Below are 27,309 nucleotides of genomic sequence, written 5' to 3'. Positions count from 1 at the left end.
CGGCAGACAGAGGAGGCCGGAGAGCGCCCCGCCGCCCCGCACACCCCGCACTGCCCGCGGGGCGCCCCGGGCGTGCGGGAGCGGCGCCCCTGGCACAAGATGGCGGCCTGAGGCGCCGAGCCCGCCCCGCCTCCGCCGCAGCGCCGCGGCGCCCCCTACCGGCCGCGGCGCGCCCGCAGCGGCGCGCTCCGCTGCGGCGGCCGCAGCGCGGGACAGCGCACGCGCAGGACGGCTCCCCGCCCCTCCCGGTGCGTGCGGAGGCGCGTGCGCAAGAGGGCGCCGCTGCGCTGCCCCGGAGGCGGAGCCGGGCGCGTCAGGTGACGCGGGGCTGGCGCTGAGTGACGGGCGGCGGGTCCGGGCAAGGGGCTGCGAGCGGCATCGGCGGCCTGGCGGGGCGGGAGGAGGAGGAGGAGGAAGGGTCTCGGCCGCGGCCCCGGCGAGGCGCCATGGCGACCACCGTCACCACCCAGCGGGGCCCGGTGAGTGCTGCGGGCGCGGCGCCGCCGCGGGGCCCGCTCAGAGCTGTCTCCTGCCACCGCTCGCCGCGCCGGGCGGGCGAGGCCCGGCTGGGAGACCCCGATGGGCCCGGCCGGCTTCCGCCGGCGCCGCTGTGCGAGGGAGGCTCCGTGACTCTCACCCTGCCCCGGCTCCGTCCGCGCCGGAGAGGGGAGAGGAAAAGCCCTCTCATCTTCTCCGGGCTGCTGGGATGCGGGGGAGGGAAGTCTGCCTTGTCTCCCGGTTCCCCGCCTGCGAAGAGGCTTTGGGAAAGAGGAGGGGAAGTCCCTCCTAACTGCGCCGAGTCCTTGATGCGGCTCTCCTGGCCGTTCTTTGTCCAAAGGCCTTTCCAAGGAGGGAAATGCTTCCACTGAACCGGAGCTGAAGGGCTTTCCCTTGGAAGCGGAGCGCAGCTCGCTGTGCTCGCGGCTCGGCGCGGCACGGTCGGGCCGCTGTCCCTGGAGCTGCCGCCTGAGCGCTGGAACGGCGCATCCCGCGGAGGATGTAGGCGGGCGTGTTGGACGGGAGCTGAGCCCTCGTAAAACCAATATACCAGCCTTCTGGGAGGTGCTGCTGACAGTTTATTGGGAATATGTTACTGTCTGGTTTTGCCCAGGGATAATCATACCTCACACCGGGATGCTCTACATATGAGATGTTACAACATCAGCTTTCGACAGATGTGCTATTCCTGTCTGTTCCTCCTGTCTGAAAGGATCTGGTAGTCATTGACAGCATGATGCTGCTTATGGTGAAATGAGGAGTTTTTAAAAAGCAGTAACTTTACACTGCTGTATTTTATTATGTAGATACAGCTACATTTGAAAAGAAAATTAATGCAACCTTGTAGAAAGAACAGTGAGGTGAATTACTGCCAATCTTGAAAAACTGCACTGCTGGCACTTCTCTTATTACAGTAATATGATATGGTTGTCAATTTCATTCTTTAGAGTGCCTTATTTGTTTTATTTATCATAACTGCCGGATCTTTCTTGAATGTTACTCTTCTACATGTCTTGTTCTAGAATTTCCCAGGTACTCCTGTATAATCTCTTGGGAATCTTTTGTTTCCTAAACTTGGCTGAAGCCTGACAAAAGGCATATGATAATTTATCTCATGCAGCTTTGGCTTTCTGTGCTTCAAGTTTTGAGGGTTTTTTTAATGTGTTGCTGACATTGTACATGTTTTTCTTCCTTACCCACTTTAGAGATTTGAATGTTTTCAAATGAATGAATAAATTATTCAGTATTAACCAGGCATTCACAGCTGGGGGTATCGATATGGTACATTCCAGCCTTTCTTAATTCTTTTCAGAGAAGAAGATGATAAAATTCTACTAGTTTCTATATACGCAACTGCATTACAAATGAATAGCCACTAAATGGTGCTAAAGGATTGGGAACCACTTTTTACCTTACTGCTGGAGAGAGCAGTTCAGTCTTTCTGTTTGAACAAGCAAGAAAATATTCAAGGTTATTTCATGTGGGTAAGAAACTAAAGTGGGCTGTTGCCAGTCTTATTCCTGCACTCTCTAGTTTGTGATGCTGCTTGCTTGGTGTGTAATTAGAATTTCTTATTGCTGTTTAGTTTTTTAGATGAAACAGAATTCATCCTGTCTGTTACTTCAAATACTCTGCTAGAATATAGATATCTCTGACCCTTTTCAGGATGTTGTGGAATTAGAATATTTTCACTTTTGTAATCTTGTACGAACAAAACAGTTTTTTAAATCTAAACTCTAGCTGAATATGTAAGGACTGCTAAGTGATACCTTTTACAAGTAGGAGTATTAATAAATAATTTGACCAGGCTTAAGATTAAGACTGAGGCACCAAAACATTATATTTGTGATTCCTTATCTAGCCAGTCATATCCAAAATTACTTTTCATGGTTATTCTCCATGATTATCCACCATTCTGGCAAATATATGAGGTCCTTCCAAATTAGATTAAGTACCAACCTGAGACTGCATAGGCTTCTGCTCCTAATTTCCCTAATGGTCCCTATTCTGATGACTAGTGACTCTGGTGAGTTTTTTTCTTGAGACTCTTCAAAACTTTTACAAGCCCTTGTCAAAAGTCCCTTTCCAGCTTTCTTGTAGGCACCTTCAGGACCAGAAGGTGCTCTGTGGTCTCCCTGGTGGCACCTTCACTTCTCCAGGCATAGACACAGATGTCATATGGACACTCATTCTGCCTTTTATTTTTAACTCATGCTTGTATACCATAGTTCCTGCCATACTTTGCATGTGCTTTTTACCCCCTCCTTTTTTCATGTGAAATCTGCCTCATTTCAGTTTAATGATTGAGATCTCCTTTCTCTTTCTGTTGCATCTCAGAAGACAACCTAGGTCTGTTTTCTCAATGACCTCTTTGCCGATACCAGAAAGCTGCTACAAGGTGCATTCTAACTTTCTTCTATTCTAACCAAATCCTCAGCCTGGCCTCACAAGTGCTCCAGCCCTTTTCATGGGCCTTCTTGGTGCATCTTTGCTGGTGTCCCTGAAGTTCATTGTTTTTCATGTTCTGCTGGGCCCCAAACAGTCACAGTGTTCCAGGTGTGGTCCAGCAGTTGTTTCCTTTCCTCAGCTCACTGGCTGGGTTCTTGTTGATTCACTGCAGTTTTCTTGTAGGATTCATTGCTGCAAGTGTCCTCTGCTCATCCATGTTTTGCTTGCTCTCCACCTCTGTAGAGGTGCAGGCAGTCCTGACAGTTGTTCTCCAGTCTGTATCAGTGCCACAGATTTTTCTGGTCAAAGTCCAGGTCTTTGCCCTTGCTGAATTACATGCAATTCCTGCCAGTGAATTCTTCCATCTCTCTGGTTGGTCCTGTCCTCAAGTATACAAATAATTTCTCCCAAAATTTAGTGTCATCGTCAAAACTGATAAGGATGCCTTTTCATGTTTTGTTGCTGAGGAAAAATATTAGACACATAAGTTAGTTTCTGTACAGACCTCTGAACTGCTTCACTTTTAACCAACTTCCCGTGTCATTGACCACTGAACTTCAGCTTCTGAGCTCAGTGCTTCAGTCAGCTTTTCATCCATCCAGTAGTCCACCCAATCGGATTGTAATGATCCTGCTTTGATACCTTCTGCTCTTTTCCTTAGTCAGTTATTCTTGTTTTTGAGAAGGCAGATGACTCGTCAGCTTTTTATTCTTCTATAGCCAGCCTTTACCAAGGCTTTTCCTAATCCGTGTTTGGCTTTTTCCCCTTCATATGTCAAGGAATGCCTTCCAGAAGCACTTGCTCGGTGCATTTCTGAGTGACTGAGGTGAAGCTGACCTGCTTGTGCTTCCTCAGGTCATCCTTCTTGCCCTTTGGAATGCTGGGTATGAGATTTGTCTTTCTCCTGATCCAGGGGAGTTTCTCTAATCTCCATGGCCTTTCAAAGATGTTAAAGAGCAGCCTTGAACAAATATCAGCTCTTTCAGGACGTCTGGATGCTTCCTATCTTGTAGCAATTTTTTATTCAGTGTGCAAAGCATAGAATAATAGTTGAAAATTCTGTCATTAGCTTTTTCTTTCTTAAAAACAGTAAAGTCATTTAAAGGAGAATGATCAGAAATTTTTGAATAGTAGATGTTTAAAACTCTTTGATATTTTGAAGAAGTTTCATGTTAGACTTCCTTGGTAATTGCTAGTGTGGAAACCTTAATTATGGTTCCCTGAGTGTATTGTGTCTGGGGAAATGTTTCTGTAACACGGGGCTTTTGTGACTGTGTTTGGCTCTGTGTCCCTTTCCCTCGCTTACACAGGTGCCAACCAGTACTTGCACAATCAGTGAGTTGAAGGTTCTGACAGCTTAGCTCCCATTGCCTTTACCTCCAGCCCTTGTTTCTTCTGGTCAGGCTTTTACACTGACCCACTTTGCAACTCTCTGGCACCATTTCATGTTGCATAAGAAGTAGGAAGGTGAGACTGAGACAGCCCCATCCTCAGTTACATCAAATAGCTGTAGAATATCACGCCATGTTCAGTTTGAAAAAGTTGAGATGCAGTTTTTATACCTGCAGCATTCTACTGTGAAGATCCACAAAGCTATCTCTTAAGTGATTGTAGCAGATGGGAGGGGCAATGTTATTCTATTTCTAGATAATCCATACTTTTAACATGCAATGCTGTCAGTAAAGTTTATTAGAAAGTGATTATAAGGCAGGCTTATTTTTAATTTGTGGTCTGAATTGTAGTCCCATCCCTGTCCTGTTGCTAAATGGAATTAACTTTTTGTTCTGCAGCTAGTGACAGAACACACTTGAATTTCACATTCTTTTTGAAGTGCCATTAGAGGGAAGTCCTTTTGTTTCAAAGTAGTTGTGGAGTCGGATCAGTGGCACAAACTTGTCATATATGTTTTCCTTGCTTTTGAAAATAAAACTGTGGTTGAATTCTGGTTACGTAACTTTGTATTTTTAATTCAGGTTGGGAGGCGGCAGTTATGTGCCTGCTTTTAAATGCTTTGAGGAAGATGTAAATTGGCCTGTTTTCTTTACAGATAAATGATTGCATGATACTGATTTGTCTCCATCAATATGGTATCAGCTGATAATTAGTATAAGAACATACTGAGTAATGTATTTCCTTCAGTAAGCATCTATGAACCAAATCTTAGTCAGAAGTGAATATATGAGTGTGTGCATCTCCTCTTCGCCACTCTTCTCTTTTGGAGGGGTTTACCACTCGGATCTTTCGCTAACTTAGTTAACACTAGATGGTTTTAGTTTCTGGTGTGTCAGCTCTGCAGTTCTAGGATAAGAGTGTGGCTTTGTGTGAGGTAACTGAATAACCTAGAATCGGCTTAGCTGCTGTAAGAAACTATGGTCTCCTTCATGGACTTTTTTCTCCCCTTTGGACTTGTTTGTGTATTTTATTCTAGAACAGATATTGGTTAATTTTTATGAAATAAAATTTCAAAAGTCAAAACTATTATTAGATTTCTGTTGTGAATGACTACAGCTTTCCAATATCCAGGTGAAGGTGGAGACAAAAGAGGCTATCCTGTTTTCTGGGAGTTTAACAGAGGGAGCTTGCATAATATGGAAATGGGACTTCAGGGATGCAGCCGTCACTTCTGACTGTGGGAAATGTTTATGATGTCTATTCCTAGAGGTGCTGACAGTACCAGATTGGAAACTTCCTAAGGACCAGGGCTGGAGGGGGACCTGCTGAATTGTAAATCCCATTTCCTTGCTAATTCTGGGGCCATTTCATGTCTTGCCTAAATAGATTGTGTTTTATTTTAATGTGATAGGTATTCTAGTGAGAAAGCTGTTATAACACCATGTCTCATTGCCAGCCAAACTTAAATAAAGTTTCTTTCATAACTTCCAGCCCATTTTTTCTTTCTATTACTTAAAACTTCAACTGCTTAGGTTTTTAATAAGAAAATTTAAAGATGTTTGTAAGCAAAACTGGTTCCCTTTTTTTTCTACTTCCCAATAGCCAAGCAGCAGGCATTCAGTGCTTCCTCCTGAACTTTTCAGATAAACTTCCTTTCTGGCATGTGTCACCTACTGTTGCCAGGATCCTGAGGCTCTCAGATAATCTTACAAAATAGTCATACGTGTGATTTGGCAAGAGCTGCAATTTCTGTCTCCAAGATGCAATGTTGACATGCAAATGCTGTGTGATCTTGAAAAGCTGTGTCCTCAAGGCCTGTTCACTTCTTAAATTATGTTCTGTAGGCATGCTTCTGCCAGATACGTGATTGAGTAATCCTGTTCGGGATTGCAACATGAGAATTGTGTTGTCTTTTGTCTTCATCAGGTAGACAGTTCTATATTAAATATGTCATCCACTCTGTAGACAGCAGAAATGAATACAGCTTAATTATAAATTTTCTATGACACTTTTTCCATTTTAAAATTTTATTATAGCTATTTTTTATTTTAAAATGAAAATCTCTCTACGTGTATTTGAATTTATAATGTTCTCTGAGCGTTTGAAACCTAGAAACAACCTGAGTTGTTGAATTGACAAGTGATGGGTAGAAACTTTCCCTCTATACTGTAAAGCTAACAGAAAATCCACGGGGACTGCTGATTCATATTGACTCATGTAACAAAAGATCCTTACTACTACTTTTTGTCCCTGGCTCATTTTCATGATAAACTAGATTTTTAATTCCCACATTGTTCTTTTGAATGTGGTGGAATTTTGTCACCAAGGTTAGTTGCAGGCTGGCTGTGTTTAACACTGGAAAAGGGTTAGGACATCTTTATTGCGTTGCAGGATTTGGTCCATAGGAAATCCTGTTTTACAGTCTGTCTTGAAGGTGATTGTGCAAGGGACCTTTCAGATGAAAGCACTGTGCTGTGTCTTGGAACAGGAGCAATTGGACACAACGTGGGTAGTGAATAATTGAAAGAACTGGATGCCATCAGATATCGTATATGAATATGTTGTAAAACTTGGTGGTTCTGACTTTTGTATGGACTGCTTAAATGTTTAGTAGCAGAGCAGCTTTGGCTCTCTGTCCTACTTTTTTTCAGGGGCTTGTTTTGGAAATTACTGTTTCTGAAAAGAACATTTGCTACATGAGTTGGCAGTTTTGTCATTTAATTAGTTCTTTGTTCATGCTGTCAAAACAAGACTAAATTCTCCTTAATTTGTTACACTTTGACTTATATTCATCTCTTCATCTCTTTCCTATTATAAAAGTTTAAAGTCTTCTTTTTTTTTCCCTCATTCTTTTTTAAGGTATTTGTTGGTGAGCTTCCTCAAGACTTTCTTCGCATTACCCCAACCCAGCAGCAACAGCAAATCCAGCTGGATGCCCAGGCAGCTCAGCAGCTGCAGTATGGAGGAGCAATGGGTACAGTAGGAAGACTCAGTATTACTGTAGTACAGGTAAAAATTATGTCATCTTTGTGCAATTACGTAATTTTAAATAATTAATGCAATTTTTAAAATTGGTGGATACAAAAAGATTTTGTGTTGGAATTTGAGTTACTAAGTTACATGTAAATGGGTAGTAATTCTTAAAGGTGTTGTAACTTCATTTTTCTGTACATCAGCATTTTGTCCAGTTTCATGTTTCATTGCTGCCTGATGCAGCAATTTCCTGTAAACCTTGCTGTTATAGCACATAATCAAATGAACTCATGAGGATTTTTGCAGTGAAGAGGTTTCTCTGAAAATTTCTATTCAGAGGCTTCCTGCAGTTCCTGCACTTAATATTGGAAGATATTAGTAATTCTGAGGATATTGTAGGGAATTGCAGTTCCCTTATGTGTTGTTCCACATCCTTCTCCTCAAAACTGTTCTCCAGCTAGTTGTTCCAAAGTCTTATTGTCACATATATTGTTTTTCCTTTGCTGAACTTTGAGATTCCTGTCTGCACACTTCTCTTGGCCTGTCAAGGTCCTTCTGGACGGCAGTACAACAGACAAGAAATACTCTTCTCTATTTGTCTAGGAATTTATGCAGGAATGCTATGGAATCTTGGCTGCAAATTGAGACACGTCGCATTCTGGATATGATACTTGCTGTGATATAGTTAATCTGTAGAAGATGAAAATCTGGTTGAAGTGTACTGTATTTAAATGTGTTGATAAAGTATAACAAACAGCATGCCTTAATTCTTTTACTAATAAACTGATGGAAGATCAGAAAAAGTTTCTGGGGGGGTAATTTGCTGCTTTTTGTTTCCTTGCAGATATTTAAGGGTGGTGGTGAGTTTGTCTAAGCACAGCTGATTATCACCTTTTTTTGATGAAGGTTTGATAATCTGTCTAATCCCACAAAGCAAGAGTATAGATGGTGCTTCATTTGGATGCCAGCTTTCTTCTTTTATTTTTAAGTCCGCGTTTACAATAAACAGTTTGAGACCTTTCTTGCCAGCTCTAATGTATGAATTGATGAACCAGCATGTTCCCTGAAGGAGAAAAGGGCTTTCCAAGCCTGAAGTGCAGCCTTTGTGATAAATGTTACACAGTGCACAGCCTCAACTGATGTGAGTTCTGTAAACATCTTCTAGGTGAGATGCCCTGGGGCACCATGTTTTGTCATTTGTCTTACTATAAAAAGAACCATGGGCTGCTTAGTATAGGTCAGAGAAGCAGCACATGCAAAAAGCCCAACTTCTGCTTGAGCACAGCTGTGCTGCAGTACTCAGTGTTGTGTTCAGGACTGTCATCAACTTGTTTTGTTCTAGTCTTCTGATGTTACAGCAAAAGAATGTTGGATCTGTTCTGATTCTATACAGCATCTGTTTTTATAGTGATGTTAGGCCTTAAGTTGTCCACTGAATTAACTACTATTAAATTCACATGCTGAGATAAGTGTGTAATCACTTTGAAACCTATGATCTACTATGACTAGTTTACCTCAATTGAACTGCTTTTGCAGGTTGTGCTTTTGGATTGTGTGATATTCTTGAAGGTACTGGATTTCTGTAATTCATCCTTTGAAAGAACTGAAGTGAAAGAGCACAGGCTACCTGCAGCATTACACTTGTGATTGTATGGTGGAGATGAGATACCCAGGGAAAAATTGAACTTGTTACAATGTCCTTGCAATCATGTATTTTGTGGTTTGGTATGAAGTAATTTATTTTAGCTACAGTGAAGATGTGTATTTTCTGCAGTAAACAGACTAAAAAGATGTTCCCTTTTCAAGGTCTCCCAGACACTTAATGGTATTACTGGTTTATGTTTTAATCTGAATGATGTTTTTCTTTATTTTCTAAACTCTTTTCTCTCTGTCACAGAATTTAATCTAGTTCGTTGTTCAATGTTTGGTTCTTACTGTGAACTAATAGTAATTAACTTCTCAAGTTAATGCCAGTATTATACACTTCCCGGGTTTCTCTTTTTTCAGGCCAAACTGGCAAAGAATTACGGAATGACGCGCATGGATCCGTATTGCCGAATACGGCTGGGATACGCTGTGTATGAAACTCCAACAGCGCATAATGGAGCCAAGAACCCCCGCTGGAACAAAGTTATTCAGTGCACTGTTCCCCCGGGCGTGGACTCCTTTTATCTAGAGATATTTGATGAGGTCAGAACTGTTATATATTTTTTTCTACCCCTCCCCATCTCTGGTTTGGACTGTGGTTTGGTTAAAACCTTGGAAAAAAGGAATGAGTCAGCACAGACAGTTCCTTAGCCATGTTCTCTGGAAGATAATAAATTTTTTTTCAGAATTCCAGAAGCAGCAATTCACAAGTCTTTGCTCTTCCCCAAGAATGTCAGAACTGTTACTTTTCTTTGGTAGTTGATAAAGTGGCAGTAGCAGGCTTGCCTGCAGGGGAGGAGAAGCAAAAGATGTCTGAGTGCTATTTAAGCTCCTTTTGGCTATCAAAATGCCCTGCAGCTTTGTGTCCTTCACTGTCCCTATTAAAAATAGCTGTTGTACAATGCTATTTTACTTGAAAATTCTTCGGTGCTGTTCTGTCCTAGGAAGAGCTTAGTAGTTTTCCCAAGCTTGGAATTGCTGAGAATAAAACTGTCAACTACAGACTGTGTGTAGTCACTAGAATTTATTAGGAGAAACTAAGAGGCTACAGCTAAGGCTTAAGTCATGGTTTGCCTGTTTTTTTGCTGCCTCTCTCACTGTATGTAGTGAAGCATGAGAGTGCAGCAGCCATGTGATCATTACACAAGTGAGGATTTTGGGTGCTGCTTTGAGGGCTTAGCTGATTGGTTCATTGCTGCAACAGGGGGGCAGTTCAGTACTTCTATCTGCTGGAGCTCACAGGCTATCATAGTAAACAGAAGATGTTTATGTTCATGTAATGGCCTCTGATGTGATGTTAGGAGATTCACACAGCCTATGATGATATTAGGATGCTGTATTTCTAGAGTTCTGCTTCAGGTTTTCAGTTTCGTGCTATTAAATATCTGCAATCAATCTATAATCCTGCTTAAAGTGTCCTTCATCCTTGTTGGAAAGGAGATGGCCAAAATATTTACTGATACTTCAGTAGTTTTAACGGGAATAAAATGAACAAAGTTAATAGCATAAAACTGAAGTGTTAGTCAAGGATAATTTTAAGTTTGGGGTTTCTGTCAGGACAATTAATTTGGTAATATTTTTCAAATTATATTTCAGAGAGCCTTTTCAATGGATGACCGCATTGCTTGGACACACATTACAATTCCTGAGTCTCTGAAACAAGGAAATGTGGAGGATGAATGGTATAGCTTGAGTGGAAGGCAAGGTGATGACAAGGAAGGAATGATTAATCTGGTTATGTCATACACGGTAAGCCGAGTTTGGGGTGGGAAGGGAGAGAAGCTTCTTAAGTAGTGGGAGGGAGATATTTTAGACTGAAGTAGATCTGTTGTACCATACTGGGTGTTTGTGTGTGTTGGCATTTAAAATAATTATGCCTAACTCTGGGAATAGCAGTCAAAAATATTTGTAAAGACAAAAAATACTTCGTGATAAGGTGGCAAATGGGTATTTATCTTGTTTTGCAATTACCAAAATTCAGCTTATTCCTGTTGTTGAGGAATACACTGAGAGCAGGTAGCTGGGTGTGCAGCTGCAGTGAGAGCTGCAGGTTGTGCCCTGGCTGAGGGACATGGTGGGAGCCTCAGGAAAGGGACCATGACACGGTGCTGACCCTTTTACAGCACAAAGGGCACAGGGACCTGTGGCACTGGCCAGGGGACTGGACACTGGGGCACAGCAGGAGCTGGTGAGTCAGCAGGAAGACCCCAGACTGTCTGGGTGCACAGACTGTGAGGGTGTAAAACCCAGGGCTTGCTTTGTTGGGGGTCCGTCCCTGGAGGCACCAGCTTGAGCTGTTTCTGTATTACTGCACCATGGTTAAATTATTTTAAGGATCCAGATGTCTGAGACACTGCTGTGGGAAACCCAGGGCTGAGCTTATAAGGAAACCCTGTCTGACTGTGAGTGTGGGGTATGCAGGGAGCCAAGAGGGGCTCCCCTGGGGTCACTGGAGGCACCCACTGCAAAGAGGCCTTGATCTCAGCAGTTACAGACTGGAGTGGGTACCAGAGTGGCTCCCACATGGTCAAACAGGAAAGTTTCCTTAGAACTGTGCTACTATATGTGTAAAAAAGAAATCCTCAGCTAAATGGTCCATTGTCATTTCTAACTTAATAATATTTTTTTAAAACTTTGTGGAATCTAACAATAACTTTCCCCCCTAAATCTTTAAAAATTCATGTCAGTTTAAAAGCAGAAAAATTGAAACTCTTCTCCATCTTAGGTGTTTCTTGGGTAGTTTGAATGCTCTTTGGGATGACATTGTTTTTCACCTTTTTGTTCATTTGGTGCTACTGGTCATGAACTGCAGACCTCCCCTGGTTTGTTTGCAGCTCCTGGAGTGTTCTCACCTGTCACCTTTGTTTCAATTACCTGTTGGATAATGTGTAGCACTAGCAGCCCTGAATGCTTCCTACTGCACTTGTATGTCATCAGAAGTTCCAAGCTGCTGTTCAGTGCACAGCTGGGAACAGATATTCCCTGCTGCTCACAATTCACATTCTGCCCCAGATCTGAACAGTTGTTGCATTACTCCAGGGAGAAAAGAGCTTATAATTAACCCTAAAAAATGTCTCCCTGTGAATGTACTGTTCATAATAGTTAATATTCTCAAGGATCAAACTGAACTGAAATATAACTGAAGTTATTGTGGTAGTAAAAGGGAATGGAGTTAATTTGATATTTGTTTAATGCACTGGTTTACCTCAAAAATAATTGATTTCAAATCAAAATTTGCTTCCAGGAGTAGTGTACTGCTTTTAAAAATAAAAAATAAGAATAAAAATTAGATAGTCAGATTTTTTCTAATATTTATGATGAATATTCATTTCATAAGACTAAGGCATGAAAGCTGATTAAACCTGTATTTTAAAATAATGCATTTTGACAACAACATTTCATCACTTGTGAAAGGCAAGTTTAATATGATGTGTGTTTATTGATTCATGAGCAAATTAATTGCCATTTGAAAGATGGTAGTTCAGTAAGTTTGCCAAAAATTTGCTTAATATAGATTAGCACTCAGCATAGTCTTATTGTTGAACATGGATTTGCAATGTGATGACTTATTTGCAAACACTTTTAATTGCTGCCTTTTTTTGACCCTTTCCGGAGTTGTTCTAATCTGTGCCTTTTCTGTCAAGTCTTTGCCAGCTGCCATGATGATGCAGCCCCAGCCAGTGGTCCTGATGCCCACTGTGTATCAGCAAGGAGTTGGATATGTGCCTATAGCAGGTATGTTTTCTCTACTTGATGATTATGAACCTTCCAGGTGAAGGGTGTTGCAGAAGTAAATACCAAATTACTCCTGTTTTTTTCAGAATGTAAAGGAATCTATAAATGATTTTCCCTTAACCACTTTTCCCATTATATATATTTATGAGAGGGAACAAATTAAGTACAGGTCTGCCTTCAGTCTTGTACCCTGTTTAATAGAGCTGCATGAGTTTGCTTAAATGGGTTAAAATGTCTGTCAAGTTGAGAAGGCTTCTCTTTTTGAGTATTTATTTTATACTTCGATCAGGTCTCTGAATAGCTGTCTAGCAGGTTGCACTTCAAGTTTTGCTTACTTAAATGGTGGCAAGCCATGTCTGAAGATGGAGGCACTTCAGAAAGTCCCTCAAATGAATTGTGCTGTCAGAGCTGCAGCTTCTGTAGGATTAATTTTTCTGTGGTCTTTGAAGATGCTTTGCTGTAAGGGAACTCTCTATACAGCATGTAGAGTATTCACAGCTCAGTGAATGAGAAATGTTAAGGAGCTCTGAGATAGCTCTTTTTTATGTATTTACCTAACTACAGCAGGTTTTGTCAGTCCTTTTGGTTGATTCAAAGAGAGTTTTGGACTTGTAGAGAAAAATGTGTTAGCTTCTGTTTTGTAATTTTTCTGTCAAAGATGAAAAGCTTAAAGTGTGTAAATAATTTTGAATTTGTCCTGCTCACTTACAGCTCTTAAAACTCCCAGTTTATTCTATGACTATCTATTCAGTAGTATGTGTGCTTTTCAGGGAAAGTAAGAGATAAATTCACATATATTTAACCGAAACTTATGGTAGTGTCCGTGAGACACAATTAAAGTGCTAAGGGATGACACAACAAGGTACATATATTGTATTTTTCGTCTTTAAGACTAGGAGATGATTGAATTTAAAATTCCATTCACTGTAAAAACAAACCTCATCAACAGAAGACTAGGTATGTAAGCTAGGAATTGTACCTCCCGTTTCATTTTTACAGAGTTAAGTTAGAACAAAATAGAGATAAGTTGGGCTGCATGCTTTATTCCCTAATGAAAACTTGCAGTTTGGTTCATTTTAGGTCTTTTTTTATCTCTGCAGCTTAACTGTCAGATTTTAAGTCTTGCCAATGAAGTGCTTTGAACTGGAGTGCACTTTCCAAAGTGTGATTCTGTTGTGGTAAACCAGGCCTTCTGTAGTGAACTTCAAACACAGTCATCTTGTTTAAAGATCTGATAGAAAGTGCTAACAAATTTCTTGAATAGATCAAAATGAGGATATTCATATTTCAAAATTTCCGTGCCAGAGTATAAACAGAAGACATGAAGCAGAGAATAGTTTCCTGTATAATTGAAATTAGACATAGAACTGAACAGATAAAACTTACAGAAGACCTTCAGACTTCCTATTCAAGTACTGGATGTTCAAATCATGATGTTCTGTAAATTATTTATCTTGAGAATATTTTCTATTTGGACAAGTGAAGAAATAAATAATAATTTTCAAATGATAGTAAGTCTTACCTTTTAGCAGCTAAGAATTTGGGGTCTCTATGTAGAGCATTGCCCTTCTACCAAGATCCAGCATTTTTGTTCTAGTTCTGCTATAATACTATTCTGTGTTCAAAATTTTTCCTGCATCTGTGACTTGTATTTTTAAAGCATTGCAAAGCTCCACCCCTGGATTTGAACTCTTCTTTTGTTCTGGGAAAGCTTGAGTGTACTTCCTTGTCTTCATAAATTCCAGACTTTTTACAAGCCACCTCTTACCTACATTTGATATTTTTTACTCTCTTTAAATATTACTGTGCTTTGTGTTTGCTATTCTAGAATTTCTCTGGACATCATCAAAATTTCCCAAAGTGCTGTGAGTTCCAAAGCTTTGACTTACTCACTAATCAATGACCCACTCATAATAATTATATGGATGTTTAGGAAAGTGACTTGGCTGCAGAATACTTTTGCTGTTTCATACATTTAATGGCTTAATAAAAGTAATATCAAATAATAAAAGGAAGCATTAGTGCATCTTAGAAGACATCTTGGAGTTTTTTGAAATACTTTCTGTATATTGAACTAGGTGCTCCTTTTGAATTCCAAAACTCTTTCAGGAAGGTGCATGGAAGATGCTGGCCTTCCTTGCACTACTGAACTGTGTGTGTCTTCTGGGCGCACTCTGTTTGCGCATTTCCTTTGTAACACTGTAGAGTGTTTGCTCTCTTCCTTTTGAGACTGCTTCAGGAAGGGCAATGGACATCGATGTGCTCCTGCTTGAAATATTTGTAGTTCAGGTTTTTTACCTGAGCAGCTAAATTAATGTAGTCAGTAAACTAATTCTGTTTTTTCTTCTGAAGAGTGGAAGAGCATCACTGAATAGTTTGTTATATTTGAAATGAAGAGGATTCTACTGTAGAAGACTGTCAGAATCAGCGCCATATCTATGATGGAAATGGAGTGGGTGGACTAAAATGCTTATCCAGACAGTTTTAACAGTTCCTTGTTAACTGTCCAAAATAACTGTGCTTTAAAGAGAGATAATTAATCAAATTTAGGTGTGTCACAAAGGCCAAGCTGTTTTTCTGTAACAGAAACTTCTTTTGAAAACTAACTTTCTAATTAACTAGCCTTCTAATTAATGCTGAAGCAGCTAATTGCTCTCACACTCTGTCATACAAGCTGAGGTAAACAGTAGAAACAAGCAGGTAGTCACTGTGGTAAGCAGATGACCACAAGTAATGCTCATTTCCTCACATCTGGTGGTAGATGGAGCTGTCTTAAGAACAGGAAGTGGCCATAGTATATTCTTGCACCGTGGTAATTGCCAAATTTTTTAAATTGAAAACTTCTGACAACAGCACAAGTTGTTGCTTAGAAGCTATAGCTGCCATAGGTGATGTATTTATGCATTGGGTATGCAAAAATTTGAACTTGTGAACCATGTTGTTATAGAAGTTGAGTTTATTTACCACCTCTTCCTATTTCTTTTTCTAAAGATTACTTAATTTAAACTGTAGATGATTTTGATACACTGGAGCTTGCAGTATCTTCTTGTAGTGAAGAGTACCAGAGATAGTGAGCTAAAAATGTTAGTACAATAAGCAAGCTGTATTTCTTATTAGCTAAATATTTGTGGGATAAATAGGAAACTTGCTTTTACTTATTTTATAAACTCCCATGTTAAAAATATGTTAAAAACCTGTGTGGTTTTGAGTCCTGTCAGAGTCAAGAATATCACTTTTTATTGAGGCAAGGTTGTGTGTATATGTACATTGTTCCTTTAGGTGTCCTTATGAAGGATCGTGGGTTAGCTTGTGATGTTACTGGTATCTGTTCAGAGAACCATGGATGTATGTTGTCCTTTGTAGTCTGTAAAATCCTTGCTGCAAACACCTGGTGGCTTACTTATTTCAGTAGCATTTCCCCTGATTGTTACTTCTGCATAAACATCGCATTTAGGAAATTTGTTCAGGGCCCTGAAGCAAATTAGCTGAGAGACTGTATCCTAGCAGGATTTAGTTTTTTAGTGTTAGGTAGCTTAGGTTTTACCCAACTGCCTCATTTTATCCTACTTTCACCTTTGGAAGGTAAATAATTAATATCCTTTTAAAAATAGATTAATATTTCTTTCCCATGTCTTATTCCTTTCCCCTTGTCCCTTCATTTTCACCTGTCTTTAGGGCTTGAGTACTTTGCTCTGGGTAAGTTTCCAAGCTCTTTTCTCACTCCCATCCTCATTGACACAAGAGTCTTTGCATGAGCTCATCTAAACAGCTTTATTTGTTACAGCACACTGTACAACAAGGTATTGCCACTTGCTTGTCACAGTAGAACAATTTAATCCATCTTCTGCAAATTATTAAAGCCTCTAACCTGTTGGAAAGGCATTTGCTCAGCTTTGAGCTATAATGGCTAAACTGATTGCTGATGACAATGTTGATGGATATAATGTGATGCTATGATATTGTTCTGAAACTGCTGTGTGTCAGTGAGCTATATTAGGTGATAGTATTGGTTTTCTAGTAGAGAAACAATTCTTGCAGTTGTTTGGCTACTGCAACATTAGCGGAGAAGCAGATAACGTCATGACTTTTGGTAAACTTGAAAGCAAAAAACTGAGTTGTGCAATAACACTGAGAAGACAACCTGCTAATTGCCTTAGTCCTTATTTCATTAATTAATCTCAGTCCATATTTTTCATGCACTTCTGTTTTAAATCCATGTAAAGTTAAGTATCTGACTAGAATTCTAAAGGCAAATCATATTACAGGAAATCAATTTTCCTTCATTTTAGACTTCCTTTACTGTGACACTTTTGATTTTGAATTGTGCAAAGTTGCTCTGACACTACTATCTCTGATAAAAGCATTGGTCTTTAATCAAATACATTCAGAAAATTTTAGAATTACTTCTTGTAAAATACTATATCATTTTTTCATGCCCTGAATTTCAGAAAGATGCTGTATATAAAATTTTTATGGTTGTCAAAACACATTTGGTTTATTCAGAACAGTGAAATTTTAGCATTTTTCTGTTGTTTCATACACTTAATTTTTCTAGTAGTTCCCATAGAAGCAATATTTTAAAAAATGAGATGGTATGCATAGTAGTGAGATTTTTCCTGGAGCAAATATCATTAAGACTTATTTTGGTTTTTTTAGAAAAGAGTTCCCAATTTCTTCATTTAAATGAAAGAATGCATGCTGAGAAGGTTCCTGAGTTTACTCTGAAAGAGTCTATGGATGGGACAGGATGATAATGAGTTAAGAAATTAAACATAGGGCACTTTACTGAAAAAGAAAATAAAATTACAAGTGTGTAATGCCTTGTATGCAGTTGGAAAAAGTTTACCCTGTTAATTCTGCTTTGATGCTTTCATTGCTGCTTGTAGCAACTGACTTGCTATTGTTTCATGTATTGGAATGCCACTGCTTATGCAAGCATGTTTGCCATTGCCATTTCACTGAATTGGAAAACAATGCTCCATTCTTCTGATTTATAATATGTACCTAATATCTGAGAGTAACACAGGAGTTCACAATTCCACTGACAGTGGATTCTTACATTATTTAGTTCCAGTTTTCACCTGTCAGTGATATGAAGTTTTTTAGCTTAAAGCAGCTTTTTACTGAACATTGATAATTTGGAAGCTTATTATAACTTTCTCTAATGACAGCTTATATGTGTCTGTTTGCTAAATTTCAGTGCATAGTTCTTTAATTTTCTGTTTAAGTCTTACTTTCTATTTTGTAAATCAGAAATTATGGATGCTTTTAGCCTGAGTGCGGAAAAACCCAAAGTACTCTCAAATTGGTGTTGTATAGCTTGACTGTTGAGTTTCATGAAAAGCAAGCATTTATCATGGAGGTATTTATTAAAAATCTGTGATACTAACTCCATTTATATGCAGTCTAGTTGTAGACAGCATAAGCTAAAATTATAAGAGCTGAGAAAATAGGTTTTAAAAATCTTTGGTGAGAACCAATATGGACAAGAAATTTCTTGTGTCTTAAATTTATTATTTATATTGGAAATGCTTTTTGAGTACTGCCTGTCCAGATGTCTGACTTGATAATTACCTATTTTTGATGAAAGCAGTAAGGAAAACTCTGTTCTAGTCTTGATTTTATTTTGGCACTGATAAGATACTGAAACAGTGTTGGTACGCTGTAGGATGCTATGTACTTGAGAAAAGAGCCTCATGTTTGATTTGGATTAATGCTTTAAACTGTATTGATAGTTCATACACTGTTCAGGCTGATTGTTGGATAATATTAGGGTGTTGATGGCTTAGTAAAACATCTTGGGAAGTTTATGTTAGAAGTAAAACATAACTTCTATTGCTCAGTTCTTTCAGGTGCTTTGCGACTTTATTTTTTGAGGCCACACATCTTACGCCCCTTTTAAATGTCTACATTGTTTGTAGGCAGTGTGAGGAGTGAGTTGTGGTTTGTTGAAGCTCTAGAAGAGGCTCTACAAAATGCTGCTGGGTAATTGGGTGAAGTGTATTTGCAGTGCTGGTGAGGACTGCACAGTGGTTTGCCTCCAGGGTGTCTAATGGGCTGTGTGTTCAAACTCATAGTGCCAGACAGAATTCCTGGGACCATGGTCCAAAGGCCTTGAGAAGCTGTGGAGCCAGGTTTAGGGGGATGCAGAAAAGGGGACAGATACCTATGGTATCTGATACCTATGGTAGAGGTGTGATGCAGATGGTTGGGCAGAAATATGGTTCCAGTGTGCAGGTAACAAATTTATGACACTGACTCAGTACGAACCTTTTTGAGTAAATACAGCCTGTGTGTTAGACTTAAAGCTTCCACGTTCCTATTTTTTTTTTCTTCTAATAAAACTTAAGATGATTAAAAGGGAAATTTTAAAATCAAAATTAGAGAACATAGATAAATAGGGTGGTGTTTAGAAATCAGTAATGAATCCCTTCAAATAGAACAGGAGTCCAGTTTGAGGAAAGAAATAGAAAAGAGTATATCAGGTGAAATTCTGGGTGCAGTGCTTGCAGTGAAACTGTATTCATTTAGAGTACTTGGTCAGCCAGAGTTGATATTTAGCTCATCCAGCCTTGAATGTGAGTCATAATATAGCATTTTTGTGCTGACAGAAGAAACAAGTCACTGGGATGCTAAAACATCTTTACACGTTAAAGTGAGTATAGACATTTCTGACTAAATAGTTAGACTGAAGAAAATCTTGAAGAGATGAGGTAAGTATTGAAACTGCTCTTTGCTCTTTTTTTAAATGTTAGGTCTGAGTAAAAGTAGTATAATGTAATTCAATATTTTCAATCACATATGTACTTCAGTCATTATGTTGAGAGATGAGGCTGCAAAGAAGCACTCTTGAAAATTATCTTGGTTATACATGTGCTTTGTTGGTACAATTTTTGAGCAGTTAGTCGGAATTCAGTAGAAGAGAAGCAGCTTCTGATGTACTCCTGGGTAATAAATGAAAGCTAGTTCTCAAAGAGATCTTATTTTGAAGATGTATAGTGATGATGGTGCAAATAGTTCATCGTTTGTTTAACTTACAGAGAAGTAATTAAGGTCATATGTAGAAGGCAAACAGATGAACTAAAAACTGTGTAAAAGAAGTTAATTGTTCAAAGAAATTGTGTGCCAAATTAAAAAAACCCAAAGCCAATAGTCAGAGAATATTAAGAAGTATGAAGTAAAGCAGTAAAGTATGTTTCTGACAAAAATTGGTAGATCACCCATATATGCATATGTGAAAGTGTTAAATTATATGTTAAATCTAAACTGGTTGTGTGACGTTCTTGAAGATCATATGTGTCAAAGAAGCAGAAATCATTTCTTTTAAAGAAGCAGAAAACCTAGAATCATGTACGTAATAAATAATAATAAAGATAAAAGTATGTATGGTAGCTCATGAAAACCTAGTTGGAATGTGAGACCATAACAGTCTCAGGAAGTTTTACTTTCTGAAGACTGGAGGATAGCAAAGTGAAGTTTCAATTAAAAACATTTTTGAAGTAGCCATATTCTCTGTTATATACAATTATTAAAACCCTGGAAGACTAGAATGAACTGCTTTAAAGCAAAAATGTAACTATGTAAACTTTAGGAGGACGTGACATGGTTGTGTAGGAAAAGCCTGTATGTTAAAATTCATAAGTATTTGAGTACATAAGAAAGAACAGTGTGGTCTGTGTAAACCACCTTCTCAGCTGCATTTGTAAAATGCTATTTCCTAAGCATTCTTTCCATCATATGATATTCTGATACAATAAAGATAATCTTGTGGTTTAATATCTACTTTAAAGACCTGATGAACAAATAAATATAGGTAATTATTCATCTAATGAAAGGAGTTGAATCTGTGCGCCTCCTTTGGTGAGGTGCATCAGATTTCTTAAAAAAGTGAGGGGACTAAGACAATTTGTTGGAACAAGAACCCTTAGCAGTTTTCTAAGCCTCTCTGACTGCCACAGGTTGCAGAAAGATCTCATTGTAGTAAAAGGGAAATAAAATTATTTATTAAATCTGGGGTTAAAGTATGTGCAAGGGATAATCTTAACTAATACTTATTTGGTGACAATTTCTCAATTTGCTCATTACTGTATAGGAAGGTCTTTGAATTATTGTAGACTATTTTATAAAAATATCAGGAGAATAGTCTTTGAAACAGTGCATAAAATGCTTGAAAGCAAATAGAAAACTGATACTAGAACTTGGTTCTTTGTAGCTTCAGGTACTTCTCCTTGCCCTACCTTAGAAATTCTGAGGAGAACTGCAGAAGCTAACACATAAAGGAGTGGGACTAAGATAATCAGGGATCTGAAACTACATAGAGAAGAAGTGAAATACACAATTTTCAGAAGTGATAACAAAAAAAAAATATAGATATGTATTATTATCTGTTTTCAGTTTTATACAAAACAAAAGGTAGTGTTTTCACCAACGGTTCCGGTTCTGTGCTCGGTGATAGAAGTTCTTATGTGATGAAAAAGGGATTTTGCCTAGTAATTTCTTTTAACAGGAATAGGAATACTCTTTTTCTAAAACTCTGTAAACTGGCAGTGCTTTGTTTTACATGGATGTACCAGGAGTTAGCGAAAAATGACAGGTCAGATGAATTTTGTCCTTTGGAAGAGAGATGAACAACGCAGTGTGTGCCCCTAAAGGGGTTGCTCTTTTGCCATGTAGTGACTTTGAGGGCTGGATGGAACTTTAGCCAGGAACAACATCTGCTAAAAGTTGCTTATTTGTGTGGTCTGGTTTTCTAGTGGACCAAGGTACTTGGCTTTCCTTTGAATATGCTGGAAATTGCATTCATTGTCTTTTGGAATATCAGCCATGTATATTGCTAATGTAAAACCATTTTTTCATCACAACATAAATACACTGGGAACTAAAATATGAGATGGGGAAAAACCAACCATACCTTTCTGTGATGAGCTTAGTGTTTGGTTAGTGAATTACATGTGAACTTGTTTAATGCACATTGCACCTAATTTTGAACAGTACCTGTTGTCATACTGTAGCTTATAACTTCTGGAATATAATCTTGGGGTGAAAACCTGTTCCAGAAGAGTATTTTCCAGTTGCAACAGTGTAGGTTTAATCTCTGCAGTCTTCTTCCTCCTCTGGAGTGCATGTTAAAATAAATAAATGCTGAAGTTGGTGGGTTGGGACAAGTCATGAGCTGCTTTTGTCTTCAGAATCACTGGGTTTTTTTGTTGTGGGTTTGTTAATTTTTATCTTTTTTTCCTCTACTCATGTGTGTTTTGTGGCTTTCTTTCTTCTGTTTTTAACCTGTAGGGATGCCTGCGGTCTGTAATCCAGGCATGGTCCCGGTGGCAATACCACCTCCTGCTGTCAACCCTCAGCACCTGTGTAATGAAGAGGACCTGAAATCTATCCAGGACATGTTTCCCAACATGGACAGGGAAGTAATCCGCTCAGTGCTAGAAGCTCAAAGGGGGAACAAGGATGCAGCTATCAACTCCTTACTTCAGATGGCTGAAGAATCATAGATGCCCACTTCCTGTATAGTCCCTGTCCTCGATGCCACTTATTTTTACTTGCCAAGCCAGGGATTTAGCTAGAGGAAGAATTTCCCAACAGCTTTCTGTTAGTGCATCGTGTGTGACAGATTGTATCCCTTTTCTCCTTGGACAGTTGGATCTTCTTCTCTTTCTTTCTTTCTCAGTCTGTACATACTCTGTTTAGCTTATGTCCTGCCATAGAGCAGTGATGCATCTTTACTATCAGCTGTGCCCTGCGTGGCTATATTCTGATGGCATTGGGAATAATGCTGCTTTGTTTCTTTCTCTCCCCCTTTTCATAAACTTGCTCTTACAAAGTAACTCTATGCAGTACAAGATTTACTAGTGTTTGTTAGATTGGGGGAAAAAACTTTCCATGGAAGGTTTGCTGTTTAAATACAATTGATTTGTTAAAAGTATTTAGGTTTCTGCAAGCAGCCTGTTTTTGCCAGAAATTAAAGGAGAGACCCTTTCTTATCCTGTGGCGTTTAGGTATTACTGTGATATATTCACACCTTTTAGATGGAAGATTTTTAATTTAATAAGCTAAATTTCTTAGGTTGTACTGTTGGCATTTGTAATAGGCATCTACTATTCAATCTAGTCATTGGGCACCAAAGCAATATATTATCTGGTGTGCATTTGGGGCTTCGTCCTCCCACATAGTATTGTTATGTATCTGTAAAATCTTAGGAGGTAACTTTTAACTCATACAGTTTGTATTGCTGTAGCAGAGAATAGAACTAAGCCCTAATGTACTCCTACGGTTAATTGCACTCTAAGTATTACTTCTGCATTCCCATGACTATTTCAAAAGTTAAGTGCAGAAGTAAAGATATTTATACCTGGAAAGTGATTGAAGCCGTAAGGAATTATTTAAGATGTTGTCTTACATTAAAAAAGCAGATATCTATGATCTGGTTATAAAGCTTCTTTCTTTATACCTATGTTTCAGCAAAGTTATTGCTTTACATTTGTGGGAAAATGATTGTATTTTTCCTGTAATAAGAAATAAACACAAAAAGTAGCTTCAGGGTCTTAGAATGGCATTATGAATTGCTCAGTGACTTGTTAGACTACAGCTGCTGTAGTCAGTTTATTATTATTTGATGCAGATGGAAATAAAATTCTATGTGAGAGACAATTTAACATATCTGAGTTACAGTCTGATCCTCAGAGGAGGTGTTTGTATTTATTGTCAGTGTAATTTTTTCAAGTAAGAGTTGATTTTGGAGCTGCAGAATCATAGAGTTATGCACCAGTTACACCTGTCAGATGAATTTCTGTGGTGTCTGTTTTTGTAAAGTAATGCACTTTAAATAGTCTGCACCAATTTATTTTTCCAGTGATGTGCAATGTTGCTGTTTTGTCTCTTTAATATTTGATTTCAAATATTTTCTACAATAGCCATAGACCTTTATATTTTCAAGAGTTGAAATGAATGTACACTTGAAATCTAGGCTCTTGAGTGATTCATGAGAACATTAAAGCCAGGTTGGAACATGAAATGACGACCCATATTCTCTTCTTCCCCACACTTTATTTTATGTCCTATGCTTAAAATATTTTCTTTATTATCTGATGGAAAGCTGGTTTTATCCCCCTGCAACCTACATTCAAGTAGCCTTTAGGTAGCGCTGGCAGTAGAGCATGAATATTTATTTTTTTTAATCATTAAAAGTAATAGTGAAACTTTTAAAATACAGCACCAAAAATCATCCCAGTTTCTGACCTTTTAAAGCTGTCTTTTCATAATGTACAGTTTTAAGTTTTGTTATGAATCCCTTAACATCTTAAATTTCCCATTGAAAGCATGTGTCTTTGAACATCCTCCAGTTGGATTTTGAATAATGAAATTCAAGGCTATAGTTTTGTGTGCTGTAGTTGTAGAATTGCCACGTTTTTGTTTTCTGAAGTTAAATGGGTATTCTTCAAGAAACTAGTCTTGCCCCTTCCCTGCAATCATGGTAAATTTTGTGATTGATTAGGTGTAGAGGCATTTGGTCTTTATAAAAGCAGAGTGTTTTGTGACATCATGACCCAAAAGGATGAATGTTGGTAGGGATTTAATGCTTAGATACCTCCAGGAAGAGTCCTGTGCTCTTAACTTTTACGTAGATAGCATGAATTGCTAGGGACAGAACAATTCAGGGAAAATGTACATATTTAAAATTTTATATTAAAACGGTGGGATTCATAATACAGCTTTTCATAAAAGCAAGTGGTCATGGTTCAACTTAATGGCTGGTAAATTGTACTGCATCCTATCCATTTCAAGCACAGAACAAAACCATCTTTCAGTCCTAACTGCCAGGAGGGGTAAGTGCAAAAGTTAAGCTAGCCAGGTTGATTCATAAACTGACTCTGGCCCTCTGAGGGAGACTCCTGTTCTTAGATATATTTTTAGTGTGTTTTTTTTTCCTAGGCAAGTGTTATGCAAAACAGGGTACAAATGTGAGTTGAAAATAGGATGTGTAGGAGCGGTATGGCCAGTAGATGGGTTTCATTATCTTACACTATACTTAAATATTGTTCTGTGCATCTTTTTATCTTTTTTAAATTAAGCATTAGAGATGAAACTCTCACATCAATATGTGCTACTTTCTCTTGTTAAAAAGAACAAATTGATCAGCCTACTCAGCTTTTCAGCTTACATATCCTTCCAGTTAAACTGTTTGTTGTTAGGTTTGAATTGGAGAGAGATAAAAAAAGGCAGGAGGTGTTTACTTATTTTAGGGTCTGTGAAATTAAGGTATTGGAACTGAAAGTCTGGTTTTCTATTTAAAACAAACAAATTGTCAGTCATGATTGTAGCTTTTGAGAAAATGCTCATGGGGTAATACTGTGTTTGATGCTGCTCCTCTGCTCAGCAGCTTCCAGCAGCTTAGAGTTAAAGCCAGCTGTGTAAGACAGGCATCTGCTAAAAGTGAGTGCTCTCAGTGTAGTTTGAGTCCTGCCAAGAGCCTCAGCTTGCTAAAGGTAGGAACATTTTTTGTCTAGCTAGATCCTTGCAACTTCTCTACTGCTCTTTGCATCTGCTGATGGTACTGAATGGGTTTATTCCCCCCTTATAAACGTTATTGCCTGTTTGGTTGATATGTAATACCCTACAGAGGATGTTGTGTTGCTGTAATTATTCTGAAGACATTGTTTCTCTGTATCGAGTTCCAGTGTCCGAATATGTTTCTTGCACTCTAAAGTACATTAACTTTTTCATTCTAATTTAATAAATGTACCATCTGAATGAAAGTGTATAATGTCTCTGTTGGAGAGCACCAGAGTGTGAGTCTTTACTGATTTAAAATTCAAGTATTGGTTACTGTCTTCTATTCAGTGTTGAACATTGGTTGGCAAACTACACTACTTCTTAATGTGACCATCTGATGGGAACAGTAACAGTAAATGCTCAAAAGCACTTTGAGAATTCTTCTACAGGTAGGTGCCTCTTTCTGACTCGTCTAGGGGCTGCTTTCTCAAGGAAATATGCTGGTGTTGCGTATTGAGGACAGAAGAAGGCAGTAGTGATGCTGCATTGTTTGAAAGACAGCGTTGGAGAGCAGGGGAGGAGGGAAGAATGGCACGTGGGTATGGAGGGAATGCTGCAGTGTGAAGGATTGAGGACTCTGGATGGGAGTGGTGTCCAAATGAAGAGTTATGAAATGGACCATATGTGCTATTCCAGCCACAAAAAGAGCGGGTTTTATCTGCTAATATATGATAAATGAATTTGAAAGATTTGGTTTGCATAGCATCTCTTTCTAGTACTGTGGTGACAAAGGTATCTGGGGCCCTCTCTCACTTAATAGCATCACCATGCACAGTGATAATTGTGATTAATAAGCAACTGCTAGTTTGAAGTATTACTGTATTATCAAGCTAAGATTTTGGTATTTACTGTCCATTCATAGTGTGCTTTTTTCTCCTAATCAAGAGTTTGGGTTTTTTAACAAATAATAGTTTGGAGGAATCTTTCACAGCTGATTATTCTTTTTTTTCCTTAAAGTATTGAGTACCTACTATGAAATAAAACTATGTTAAAATTGTGCTTTATTCTAACCCTTGAGTATCACTTTCTATTCCAGTTTATCTTCAGAGGTTACAGTTTGCTTTCACATTTCTCCATTTTGCTGTGAGAGATAGGAGGGGTGAAAATTAGTTTACTTCAAACAAATGTTGGTGCTCTTGTGGCTGCTGAAGCATCTATTTAGCATTTTGTATTTTTATTAGCTTTTTCATTTCAGTGTTAATCAGTGATGATGTGTGGGGGTATAAAGAGAAATCAGTGTATTTTGAATTTCAGAACATCAGTGTGAGCAAGGCCTCTAGGAGAAATGCAAATATGTGTTTTCTTAGAATAAGAAGGAAAAATGAAAACCCATATTAGCAATCTTCTCTGCAGTTTTGAGTTGTAGCCTACTGAAGACTTGAGCTTTCTCTTCTAGATCCTCAGGAAGCTTAGTCAGAAACTCAAGTTAATCTATTTTCATGCAGCAGTATATTTTAGAAGTATTTTCTTTACTATCTTGCCAAAAAGCATAATTAATTTCGTAAGATATACTTGGGTTATACCATAACTTTTGAAGGAAAATTTGCATATAGATGAGAAAAGTGAATTTGTGGAAAGCAAGTAGATTGAAAATTATCTGAGCTACATATGTGTTTCCATGGATGAGAGAATTATAAAAGCACTACTATTTGAAGTATTCAAAGAGTTCACTCAGAACATGTTATTAAAACATTTCAGTGTACAAAAAATTGAGAATTTTTATAAGTTTAATGTATTTACCATTGAAAGAGAATGAAGGATAATTAAATTTATTTAAAATAATCTCCAATTGTAAAATAACTCCAGTGAATTACACTTTCCATGTCTCTGCGGTCCATGTTTCTCTATGGATTACCATGCACTTAACACTCACAGGACAAAGTTTTTCTGGTTTAAATTTGTTACCTCTGTAATAGTCATCAGTTTAATGTGGAGTATTAAGTTGATTTAAAATGCTTAAAACTTTTTTAAAAATTATTCTTTAAGTAGTTACAAAAGGGGGTAATGATTACAAATTCCTGCCTGGTAGGCCAGGATACTCCTCTGTGACTGCCC

The 27,309-nt window shown here is 38.6% G+C and overlaps 1 protein-coding gene across 2 annotated transcripts; it reads left to right on the top strand.

Moving 5' to 3' along the window:
• The first annotated feature begins 291 nt into the window (after positions 1-291).
• Positions 292-25,457, top strand: TOLLIP (toll interacting protein). Of its 2 annotated transcripts, XM_005495887.3 has the most exons (7): positions 292-479; positions 7,198-7,347; positions 9,319-9,501; positions 10,555-10,707; positions 12,603-12,693; positions 16,369-16,389; positions 21,982-25,457. In XM_005495887.3, exons 1-7 carry the CDS (start codon positions 447-449, stop codon positions 22,194-22,196), a joined length of 846 nt encoding a protein of 281 aa, XP_005495944.1. In that variant the 5' UTR covers positions 292-446; the 3' UTR covers positions 22,197-25,457. The 2 variants fall into 2 exon arrangements, with proteins under 2 accessions (XP_005495944.1, XP_005495945.1); XM_005495888.3 differs by lacking the exon at positions 16,369-16,389 and having other exon boundaries at positions 293-479.
• The last annotated feature ends 1,852 nt before the right edge of the window (positions 25,458-27,309 follow it).

Source organism: Zonotrichia albicollis, chromosome 6, assembly GCF_047830755.1.
Source record: "Zonotrichia albicollis isolate bZonAlb1 chromosome 6, bZonAlb1.hap1, whole genome shotgun sequence".
NCBI classification, from domain to species: Eukaryota; Metazoa; Chordata; class Aves; order Passeriformes; family Passerellidae; genus Zonotrichia; species Zonotrichia albicollis.
Note: the sequence above shows the minus strand (reverse complement) of the source record. Positions and strands in the feature narration are given on the sequence as shown.